The 12,668-nt window shown below is 39.1% G+C and overlaps 1 protein-coding gene across 3 annotated transcripts in view; it reads left to right on the forward strand.

Moving 5' to 3' along the window:
- The first annotated feature begins 714 nt into the window (after positions 1 to 714).
- MTMR9 (myotubularin related protein 9) overlaps positions 715 to 12,668 on the forward strand; it is a 63,038-nt gene continuing 51,084 nt past the window's right edge. Inside the window, exons 1-2 of one of the 3 annotated variants that reach the window (XM_059177268.1) lie at positions 715 to 841; positions 1,084 to 1,605. In XM_059177268.1, the coding sequence (XP_059033251.1) occupies positions 1,424 to 1,605 (182 nt within the window). In that variant the 5' untranslated portion in view covers positions 715 to 841; positions 1,084 to 1,423. Of the gene's footprint in view, positions 842 to 915; positions 1,606 to 12,668 lie in introns of those variants that run through there. The other 2 variants (XM_059177260.1, XM_059177277.1) reach the window with 2 other exon arrangements.

Genomic DNA, 12,668 nt, shown 5'->3' on the forward strand with positions numbered 1-12,668 from the left:
CAATCTCATAAAGCGTTTTTGTTTTAATAAGGGAATATTTTAGGAAGGGCAGGGGCAGAAGCAGGGACACTGTTGGTGGGTGATCTGGTAAGATTTTAGACAATTAACTTTGTCTTTGATTGCTGTCAGACTTTAGCCTTTTAGCTGTACTTCAGACTAGTTGGTGGGGATTTCACAGGTTAATGGAAGGACAGCAGACCAGGACTCAAATCCTTGCATATCTCCCTTCTAATTCTCTATTTTACAATGAAAAATAGTTTAGTGGAGAGCACTAAGTAAAGGGAACTTATTTAGGAAAATTTCTGACATAATTTAGGCATCTGGGAGTAGTTCAGTGGCACTGTTTCTAATGGGGAGGCTGTGTGGTCGTGTCAAAGCCCTAATACCTTGATTTCATAGATTTAGATTGAAGTTCATCTCTGCCACAGACTGCTGTAACAAGTCACTTGAGCTTCCTCACTGGACAGGATTAATCTTTTCCTCTTCTGTGCACTGTATGTTATTTCTTCCTAGGTCTCTCTCATAGGGGGTTGCATGCTTTTCCTTTTCCTTGCTCAAGGTCACAGAACCTTGGCCCGGAGCTCTCTGGGACTGTGGTGCTGGGCCCTGGGTTTCTCCCTTACACCTGGAGGATTCTCTACGGTCACAATCACTCATTCGATCCCACACCTGTCATCTCACAATTTACGACAGCCCCACGCTGTGAAGAGCCCTTGGAGGGGGGATAACTACTCAAGTGCAGGGAGGCAGACAAGGACCTCTTCTCGTCGTTCCATCTTCCCCGGCCTCTTCTGATACTGACTATTTGGAGTCGGTGGCAAGTACGGCGGTGGGCATGAAGGTAATGAAGAGCTCTTTTCTCGTAGGAGCACAAACCTTGGAGGCCTGTTTTTCCGGAAGCACCCTCTTCCGGAAGGGGAGTGACTTCCGGCTCTGACTTGCCTGTCTTCCGAGTTTCGAACTCCACCGCTTCCGCCCGGAGTTGCTTTAGTCTCCGGCACCCAGCCGCTACTTCCGCCAGGAGTCCCCAGCGGCTCGGTGTCGGAAACTGGCCCTAAAGCGGCCTCCTCTTTCTCCCTTCAGCCTGCCCAGCCGATGCCGGGTCCTCAGGTGGCGGCGGCGGCTATTGGGCCTGTCGCGGAGCTTTCTTTTCGCCCGAGACCTGGGCCTGGGGGCTTCCGGAGTTCGAGAGAGACGCCTGGGCCTGCTCCAGCCCCAGCCCTCCTCTTCCCGCGGCCAGTGACTGTGACCGCAGGCCTCGCCGCGCCCACCCGAGTCTAGGGCGGGGCCCGGCCTCCCCGCCCCGTCCCCGCCCCACCGGCCTGCCGGGAGCCCGATCATCCTCCTCCCGAGCCCTGCGGCGCTGTGACCGCCTCGGACCTCCGGGACCCGGGGAGTCCCGTGGCTCCGGCCGCGGGGAAACATGGAGTTTGCGGAGCTAATTAAGACCCCGCGGGTGGACAATGTGGTGCTGCACCGGCCTTTCTATCCCGCCGTCGAAGGGACGTTGTGTCTGACTGGTCACCACCTGATCCTGTCCTCCCGGCAGGACAACACGGAGGAGCTGTGGCTCCTCCATTCAAACATCGACGCCATTGACAAGCGGTGAGTGCCCATTCTACCTCTTTCCGTCGGGAACCCGGGGGGTTTTAGGCGGACGTCTGAGGCCCCGCGTCCAGTGTTTTCCTTGCGCCCCATCGCCTAGCCCGCCAGCAAAATGAGCCTTCTCCGGCCTAGATTGAGGGTATGAATTTTAGAAAGCAGAAAACCATCCCAGTGAGATGCTTGATTTCCATTACATCCGGATGGAATTCCCAGGGTTACCATATGGTTGTTATCAGGCTGATTATCATTTTTGGTATATAACATCACTTGGGTGAATTTTTAACCTTTTTTTAAAAAAAAACATTTGTTCTTGCACCATCATATTCCTTGGATTATTACTTGCCCGCCACAGTTCCATAAAGTGGTTGAATGAGTTAGGTGAAGTCTTTCCTTGCCTCTTTTGAGGAAAACTCAGAGAACTTAGTATGTAGTGTCTAAATTCCACAAAACTTTTTCTTTCCTTCAAAAATGGTTTATCATATTTCTTATTTCTTACCTCAGGGTCATTGATTAAATACTTCCTACTATGGGAGAATCTTTATCCTTACGAAGTTCTACTATGAGGGGTGGGCAAAAACAGAACTGGCTCTTAAAGGTATTAATAGTTAGCCCCCCCCCCCCCCGACTATCATTCTAAGGTGGTGTCTCAGAGTCAAAAAGTTATACTTCTATCTGAGTCAAAATTCTTATTTCCCCAATGGCTCTGTGTATTTGACTCTAACCAGGAGAAGGTGAATTGATTACCCAGTTTATGCTAAAGTATAGATGAGTAACAACAGGAGCACCTGGGTGGCTCAGTGGGTTAAGCCTCTGCCTTCCGCTCAGGTCATGGTCTCAGGGTCCTGGGATCAAGCCCCACATCGGGCTCGCTGCTCAGCGGGGAGCCTGCTTCCCTCTCTCTCTCTTTGTCTACCTCTCTGCCTACTTGTGATCTCTCTCTCTGTGTCAAATAAATAAATAAAATCTTAAAAAAAAAAAAGAATGACAACAGCTTTTTTAAAATTATGTCTTAGAATTTGGATATTAAGAAGATTCCTAATATTTTAAGATTCCTTAAAAGACAGTATTTACCAGTGGTAGCATTGGAAACAGTGTGGATGAATTGATGACAGATTTATTTATTTTTTCATGCAGAGGGCTCCTACTAGACTCCTCAGATCACCTTGTCCTGTGTAAAAGTGTTCAGTGGTCTTTCCTGGCCTGCAGAATAGAGTATAAACCTTCTACTGTGTCATTCATGTTACTCCATGTCTGGCCCTAACTTATTTTTTCCACCTTAGTGCTTGCCATTCCCTTTCATGAATCTTTTTTTTTTCTTTCTTTTTTAGGATTTTTATTTATTTATTTGAAAGAGAGCACAAGTGGGGGTGAGGGGTGCAAAGGGAGAGGGAGAGGTAGGCTACCCACTGAGCAAGGAGCCAGATACTGGGCAGATCCCAGGACCCAGGGATCGTCCTAGGATCCTGACTTGAGCCCAAGGCGGACGCTTAACTGATTGAGTCCCCCAGGTGCCCCTCATGAACCCTTTCTATTAGCCAATCCTCACTTTTTTTTTTTTTAAAGAATTTATTTATTTATTTGACAGAGAGAGATCACAAGTAGGCAGAGAGGTAGGCAGAGAGAGAGAGAGGAGGAAGCAGGCTCCCCGCTGAGCAGAGAGCCCGATGCGGGACTCGATCCCAGGACCCTGGGATCATGACCTGAGCTGAAGGCAGTGGCCTAACCCACTGAGCCACCCAGGTGCCCCGAATCCTCACTTTTTTATTTTTCTCACTATGGCCTGCATTCTCCTGTCTGTATCTTACCAATGTTCTTCCTTCTGCCTGAAATGCCTTGTTCCTCCCAAGTTTGTTGAAGATTTATTTAATGTCGTTATATTCTCAACATTTTGTAAGGCATGTAGAACACCAGGATGAATAAAGTGTAGTTCTTATCTTTTAGTTCATAAGCTATCATCCAGTTGCTACTCATTTATCAATAGGTAGTATAACCATTTTAACTGCCCTCTCTTTTGTGGGTTCTTCTGATAATTTCCACAACTAGAAGTAATTCTCACCTTGAAATCCTATAACTCTTTAATTATACTTCTTTAATAAGTATATATTAAAATTTGTATTTTAATATTTATGTATATGTTAGGTCCTTGAAGCCAGGACTTATATTTGGTTAATTTTTATCTCTTTCAAAACACCTAATTGGGCAGATAGGCACATAGCAAGTATAAGATGGATTAACCCCCAAATGATCAGTGATGCCACAGAATACAAATTAGAGTTTCTCCATACCACCAACTCCCTTTTCTCTTTTTCTTATTTCATGGTTGCTTTTCACACTTTCATTTCATACTTACCCAGCATTTACTATATGCTAAGCCTGGTAGGGCTTAAAAAAGTATGTAAGACATGACCTTTTAATCTGTTATGGGAGAAATGACAAACTCTATATATGTCTCTTTTTCCTAGAAGCAACATGATGTGATGGAAAGAGCACAAGATAGGTGGTCAGCTTAGAGTTTATTGCTCTCAAGAAATACTTCTATGTGCTTAGCACCATCTGGGCTCTGCAAGTATAGTGGTGACTAAGGAGGTCAAAGAGCTTGTGTACTAGTGGAGGGGATAGATAGTCAAATAAATCGGCAAATTGGTAAATAACAACATCAGGTTGTAGGTGCCAGGAGGGAAAATAGAGGAAGATGGGAGGATAGAGAATGCCAGGAGGCAGTGTTCTTAGAAGAGATTTCAGAAAAGATAAGTGACATTTAAATGAATGATATCCAGGACACCCGGATGGCTCAAGTGAAGCATCTGCCTTCCGCTCAGATCATAATCCCTGGGTTCTGGGAACAAGCCCCGCATTGGGGAGCCTGCTCCGTGGGGATCCTGCTTCTCCCTTTGCATGCCACTCCTTTCGTTTACTCACTCTCTTTCTGTCAAATAAATAAATAAATAAAATCTTTAAAAATAAATGAACAAATGAATGACATCTGAAGGAAGAGGGGAAGTTAGCTATGTGAGTATCAGAAGAAAGCATTCCAGCCAGAGGGAACAGCCATTGCGAAGACTGGAATAGGTCTGGCATGTACTGGGAAGAATGAAGAGGCCAGTGTGTCTGGAGGGCAGTGAGCAAGGGTGGAGGCTAGGGGTGTAGCAGAAGCTAATTGGAGGGATAAGCGGGGACAGGTGGCTCAGACTTTCTTTGCCATTGTGATCGTTTTCAAAGGAAGCTCTTTGGAGAGTTGAAAACAAGGAAGTAAGAGCTAATAGACTTTTTAGAAGCTGGTTCTAGCCACTGGCAGAAGACGGATTGCAGAGTGGCAATCCCGCAGAAGCAGCAGGCCCAATTAGGGGACTGTTGAGTAGTTCAGGGAGAAGGTGATGGTGACATAAGAGTAGAAGCGGTCAGGTTTGGGATGTATTTTGAAGGTTGAGATGCCATGCTTTGTTAGTGAATTGTAAAGGGGATGTGAGAAGAAGCACAGTATTAAGGATGACTCCTTTAGCTCTGTCTCTTGTTACACAGGTGTCCTTAGGCAAGCCACTTAGCCTCTCTGAACCTCTCAATTCTATCACACGGAGGACGACAACCCTTCTCATATCTAGTAGTAACTTATGTTTGAGTGATGCTTTACAAGCTCATCGAATGCTCTCATGTGCACTGCATGTACAATTTTATTAGATCCTTTCAGCTCACAGGGTTTTACTAAGTTTTACAATTGTATGTTTTTCTTTTCATGGACCCCAGATATAGAAAGTTGAGGTAATCCTATTCATTTGAGAACTTGTCATTTTCATGATAGATTCATCGCAAGGTTTTCTTATGGGTTTTTTTTTTTTTTTTTTGGTTTTTTAAATTTTATCTTCTTCAAGCCCTAATTTTCACCCCTATTTTCCACCTCATCCTCATTCGCTTCAGGCAAGTATGTTAAGTGTTGCTGTACATATAAGGATATATATATATATCCCTATAAAATATATAGCACTGTCATGTGCAAGTTTAATTTCTCTCAGTAGGATTATGTTGCAGATCTTGTTCTATTTCTCAGCATTAATTCGGTAGTCTTCATACTGCTGTGCATACATCCATTTCACTGCTTTTGACTGCAGCACAGAATTCCAAATTGCTTAGAACATTTTACTTATCTGACCCTTCAGATAAACTTCTAACTCCCTGCTATCACAACATACTTAAAATGTTCTTGTTTGGGTCCACTTACAGTCTTGTACAGGAATTTCTCTGAGCTTGTGTTCAGGATGGGCCCGAGTCAGAAAGCAGATACATAAAATTAGTTCGCTTCACCAAGTAATGCTGAGGACTCTCCAAAATGACTAGTCCCTTTGCCCCTTCCACCATGGTCCCTATTTCCACCACATTCTTAGCAACATTTGGTATAATTGTCTTTTTAAGTTTTGCTAGTCTGATGATTATGAATAGTATCTCTTTGTTTTAATTTGTATTTCTCTAATTACTGATGAGTCTAAGTGTCTCTGTATAGCCTTATTATCAATTCAATTAAATATTTTTTCCTTTCTTGCATTTCTTGACCCACTTTTAAAAATTGGGTTTGTTGTCTTTCTAGTGTTGATTTGCACCAGTTCCTTGTATACTCTCTAGGTTTTAATTTAGACATTGAAGATGTCTTCTCTTAGTCTCTCAACCAATTGTTGACTTTTCTGTGGTGGTCTTTGTTGAGCAGAAGGCCTTAATTTTAATTCAGAATTCATTATTTTTTAATTTATTGTTTGTGTATTTTTTACTTTATTGTTTGTCCTTCCTTATCCCAAGATCACTAGGATATTATCTACGTTTTCTTCTGTGTTAGCTTTATAGTTTTACCCTTCACTTTTAGGTCTTTAATTCATTTAGATTCTACATTTGTTTCAAGTGTTTTTTCCAGTAGCAAGCCAGTTTTCTTAATACCATTTCCTAATACCTTGCCTATACCATTCTTGACTGATCCATCATATTTTAAGTGGTTTCATACATGTATAGCTTTCTCTGTGTCCCATAGGTTTTGTAATGTGTTTGTTTCCATTTTTCTCCATTTTCTAATTTACCATGTGATTTCTTCTTTGATCCCTAGGTTGTTTAGTAGTGCATTGTTAATTTCCATAGTTTTGTGAATTTTTCAGTTTTCCTTTTGTTGTAGATTTCTAATTTTATCCCATTGTGTTCAGAGAAGATACTTTTGTAAGATATCTATCTTTTTAAATCTGGGATTTTTATTTGTGGCCTAACATATAGTCTGTCCTAGAAAGTGTCTCATAGGCTCTTGAGATGAATGTGTATTCTGTTGTTGTTGGGTAGCTAATGTGTGTATGTTTGTTATATATAGTTGTTTATTGTGTTAAATGTCTATTTACTTATTTATCTTCAGTCTGATTGTTCTAGCCATTATCGTGAATGGGTATTAAAGTTTCCAACTGTTATTGTAGAGCTGTTTTTTCCTTCATTTCTGTCAGTTTTTGCTTCATATATTTTGATTGCCTTAGCTAAGTGTATAATTGTTTCTTAATGGTTATATCTGCTTGCTGTGTTGAATCTTTTATTAGACTATAATGTCCTTCCTTGTCTCTTGTAACCTTTCTGATTTAAAGTCTGTTTTGTCTGTCTTTGGTTACTGTTTGTATGAAATATTTTTCTTCCTGTCTTTTTACTTTTAACCCATTTGTGTCTTTGGATCTTGAATCTCTTGACTCAAGACAGCATATAGTTGGTTAACATGTTTTTATTCATTCTGCCAATCTCTGTCTTTTTACTGGACAGTTTTTTTAATTCATTTACATTTAAAGTTGTTATTGATAAGTAGGGACTTATGTAACTGTGCTATTTGTTTTCTGTATGACTTACAGCTTTTTGTCCCTTAATGTTCTTTTTTTGTGTAGTTGATTTTTTGTAGTGAAATGTTTAAATTTCTTTCTTGGTTACCTTTATATATATCCTGTAGCTATTTGTGATTACTATGGGGATTACATTTAACATCCTAGAGTTATAACACTCTAATTGGAATTTATACCAGTTCAAGTTCAATAACATACAAAAAGTTTGCTCCTTTATAACTCTGGCTTTACTGCTTTTCATTATTAATGTCACAAAATTACATCTTAATACATTTTATGCTCCCAAACATAAACTAATAATTCTTATAAATGCAATAGTCTCTTAAATTATATATTAAACAAAATTTGAAGTTAAAAACCAAAGTTACAATAATACAGTAATAATAGCTTTTATACTGCTAATTTTTTTTCTTTGAATGTATTACTTTGTTAAATCATGTAGAAAACAAAAAGCACAGTTACAAACCATTGTTACAATAATATTAGGTTTTATAACAACCCATGTATTTACCTTTACTGAGATCTCTATTTCTTTATATAGCTTCAAATTACTGCCTAGTGTCTTTTCATTTAACCTTGTGGGACTCCCTTGAGCATTTCTTGTAGTGCTCATGAGTTCCTCAACTTTCGATTATCCAGGAATGTCTTAATTTCTCCCTTACTTTTGAAGGACACTTTTGCTGGATATAGGATTCTTAGTTGATGGCTTTTTTTTTTCTTTTTTTTAAACACTTTGAACATATAAGCTGCCTGTTTTCTGGCCTTCAAAGTTTCTGATGCAAAATCTATTCATTATTTTATTGTGGCTTTCTTGTTGTATGTGACAATTTGTTTCCCTCTTGCTGCTTTCAAGATTTTCTCTTTGTTTTTTGAAAGTTTGATTAAAATGCGTTTTGGTGTGATTCTCTGAGTTTATCTTACATGGAGTTTGTTGAGTTTCTTGGATGTTTATATTCATATCTTTCATCAGATGGGGGAATTTGTCCACCATTATTTCTTCAGATATTCTCTGTCCCTTTTTCTTCTCTTTCTGGGACTCCTGCAGTGTAGATGTTGGTTCTCTTGTAGGTATCCCACAGGTCCTTAGGTTCTATTCACTTGTTTTCAATCTCTTCTCTTTCTCTTCCTCAGACCTGATAATTTCTATTTTATCTTCAGGTTCACCTATTTTTCTTCTGCCTGTTCACATCTACCTTTGAATCCCACTAGTGAATTTTCATTTCAGTTCTTGCACTTTTCACCTCCAGCATTTGGGGGAGGAGGGTTCTTTGAGGTTTTCCCTTTTTATTGATATTTCCATTTTGTTCACACAGCATATTCTTGATTTTCTCCACATCTTCCTTTAGTTCTTTGAGCATCTTTAAGACCATTGTTTTAAAAGCATTATCGAGTAAATCTGCCATTGTCTTTTTCAGGGAAAGTTTCAGTTGATGTACTTTTTTCCTTTGAGTGGCCCATACTTTCTTATTTGTATGCCATGTGATTTTTTGTTGTTGAACACTGGACATTTGATCTAATAACAAGGTGACTGACTCTGGAAATCAGATTCTTCCCCTTCTCCAGGGTTTGCTGTTTTTGTTTGTTTGTTTTCTAATAATAGTTACTTACTTATAATTATTATTATTGTTATAAGTTTTTTCTATGCCAGGGATCAGCCTGAAGTATAAATTTAAGGTTATCTAGTAGCTCTTTTCTGAGCTTTTCCCTGGGCATTTACCTCATATATGTAATTATTTTTGAATGTCCTAATCTTTAATGTCTGTCTTTTGAAAGGAGAAAAGTGAAATATGAAATGAGGATTAGGAGGGGAAAGAGGACCGGCCTTTAAATTCCCTAGAAGTTACTTTTGGGGGACAAACTTACAATAGGGAGAGGCACAACAATAATGACTGCTGGCCTTTGCACGGCTGTGATCAGAAGCAGTAATCACAGTCAGAGCACAGATCCCTGATAGCTGGAGGACAGGATCTTTTTTCTCTGATGCTCAGTAGACTGTGTCTTTGCCCAGCTTGGCTTCCTCAGGCTATGCACGGGCTGCTCCAGGAACATGTGCATAGCTGCCCATCACATGGCTAGGGTGAGTAGCTGCTAGTTTGCTAAGAGCTGAATTTATCCAGAATCTCATTCAAGTCTTTTCCCTGGGAGCTGCAAGCCTTAATAGACCCTAGAGTCACAATAGGCACATCAAGCAGATTATGCCAGTGAAATTGTTGTCTAGATGGGGAGACAGATTCTTGGTGCTTCCTACTCCACTATCTTTCCAAAATACTTTACTTTATTGAGTTTTGAGCATTTTGGTTTTTTTGTTTTGTTTTGTTTTAAAGATTTTATTTATTTATTTGACAGACAGAGATCACAAGTAGGCAGAGAGGTAGGCAGAGAGAGAGGGGGAAGCAGCCTCCCTGCTGAGCAGAGAGCTGGATGCGGGGCTCGATCCCAGGACCCTGGGATCATGACCTGAGTTGAAGGCAGAGGCTTGACCCACTGAGCCACCCAGGAGCCCCTTGTTTTCTTTTGGTTTGGTTTTAAATATATTCTAGATACAAGTCTTTTATCAAATAAGATTTGCAAATATTTACTCTCAGTCTTTGGTTTGCCTTTTCATTCTCTTTAACAGTGTCTTTCAAAGAGTAAATAATTTAAATTCTGAAGAAGCCCAATTTATTAGTTCTTTTTATAGATTGGGGTTGTAGTGTCTTATCTTGGAAATCTTTGCCTAACCCAAGTTCACAAAGATTTTTGCTCATATTTTTTTCCAGCAGTTTTATAGTTCTAGGTTTTATCTTCAGGTATATGATCCATTTTGAGTTAGTTTTTATATATGGTTTATAGTACGCATATATGTATGTATGTATATTGCATATGGATATCTGATTGTTTTACCTGTTCTTCAATAAATTTTCTTTGCACCTTTGTTCATATATTTCTAGATTCTTTTCTGTCCCATTGATCTGTTTATCTTGGTGCTCTTACATTACCACAGTCTTACTTACAGTAGGTCTTTAAAAAATATTTATTTATTTATTTTAGAGAGAGAGAGAACGTGTGCACATGCACATGAAGGTGGGGAGGGGTAGAGGGAGAAAAGCAGACACTCTGCTGAGCACAGAGCCTGACTTGGTTTTATTTCATGAACTGAGATCATGACCTGAGCCAAAATTAAGAGTCAGGTGCTTAACTAACTGAGCCACCCAGGTGCCCCTACAGTAACTTCATAGTAAGTTGAAATTATGTAGTGTTAACTATCTAGGAATGTTTTTACTAAAAATTTTTCTATTTAAGGTCATTTGCATTTCTGTATGAATTTTAGAATCAGGTTGTTAATTTCTAAAAATAAATAAGTAAATAAATAAAGCCTATGTGATTTTTATTGGAATTGTGTTGAATCTGTTGATAAATGAATTAGTTCAAAATTGACATCTGATATCTTTAAGTCTTCTGTCTCATGAACAAAGTATATGTCTCCGTTCATTTTATTTAGGTGCTTAATATCTTTCAACAGTATGTTTTAGTTTTCACTTACAGATTTCAGACATCTTTTGACAGATTTCCCCCATTTTCCCCATTTATTACACATTTTTGGATGCTCTTTCAAATAGTATTTTTAAAATTTCAATTTCTAACTGCTTTGTATTAATTATTTATTGCCATAGAAGTCTTCAGGCCTTGCAGACCTGGAGAAGGACTCTCAGAGTTAGCTATTTACTCCAAATAGCTAGAAACTTGCCTGCAAGTATACCTTTGGTATGCACACCAACCAATCTGGAGTCCGGAACCTTATCTGCCTCCTCATATCAGGCTTCTGCGCTCAGGACTACTATTTTCTCCTCTCCTGCATTATTCCAGGGCCGGGTACAGACAACTCGGAATCATCTTGTAATCCAGAGCCTGACAATTATTCAAACTACCTGATCCTAAACTTGCTCAGCTACCCTGCCTTTCCCATTCCTTTCTGTGAAAACTTATAGTAAAAGTTCTGGCCCATGCTTTCCTCTTGCACTATCTGTCTCCTGACACCCTGCATGACATGGCGTGCCCCCTCCTTTTGAGAACTGTGAATCACAAACTGTCTTTCCAATGACAGTTGTATCCTGATCTGTCAGCTCTGTCATCCTAAATAAAAACCAAGTCCTGAATATTTTAAACAATTGTTGCAATAGTATATAGAAATACTATTGAGTTTTGTGTACTGAATTTGTATCCAGCAACCTTACTAACCTCACTTTTTAATTCCAGTAGGGTTTTTTTTGTATTTTTCATTAGCTTTTCTAAATAGGCAGTCATGTCATCTGCCACTAAAGACAGCTTTATTTCTTCTTTTCCAATTTGGGTACCATTTATTTCTTGCCTCATTGCACTGGCCATTAACTATCAGTACAGTGTTGAATGGAAGCAGTGAGAGTGAACATCTCTGTTATTCCTGATACTAGTGAAAAAGTATTTAGTCTTTCACCATTAAGTCTGTGATTAGTGGTAGGTTTGTTTTGTTGTTTTTCGTTTGTTTTCTTTTGGTAAATGTTTTTATCAGGTTGAAGATGTTTCCTTCTATTCCTGGTTTGCTAAGAGTGGGGTTTTTTGTTTTTGTTTTTTAAGATCAGGAATAGATGTTGAATTTTGCCAAATGCTTTTTCAGTATCTATTGTGATGTTCGTCTATATAGTTTTACTTTTTTGGTTTGGCGATACGATAAATTGCTTTGATTTTCAAATGATAAACCGCAACTGTTCATGATGTATTACCCTTTTTATATATTATTGGATTTAATTTGCTAATATTTTGATTAGAAATTTTGCATCTGTGTTCCTGAGGGATATTGGTCTATAGTTTTCTAATGTCTTTGTTTGTTTTTTATATTAGGGTAATGCTGGCCTCATGGAATGAGTTGATAAATAATTGCCTCTTCTTCAACTTTCTGAAAGACTTTGTCTTGAATTGGTATTATATTTTCCTAAAATGTTTTATAGAATTCATCAGTGAAGCCACTTAGGCCTGGAGGGTTTTCTGATGGGGAAGATTTTCATGAAAATTGCAGTTTATTTAATAGCTATAGAACTAATTATGTTCTTCTTGAGTTTGTGTCTTCTGAGGAATTGGTCCATGTCATTTACCCTGTTGAATTTATTGGCATAAAGCTACTCCTAGTCTGTAGTGATTCTTTTTTTAATACTATACTATACAGTTTGTAGTGATTCTTATTTCTCTCATTTCTGATATTGGTAAATAGAG

This window comes from Mustela lutreola, chromosome 1 (assembly GCF_030435805.1).
Source record: "Mustela lutreola isolate mMusLut2 chromosome 1, mMusLut2.pri, whole genome shotgun sequence".
Taxonomy (NCBI): domain Eukaryota; kingdom Metazoa; phylum Chordata; class Mammalia; order Carnivora; family Mustelidae; genus Mustela; species Mustela lutreola.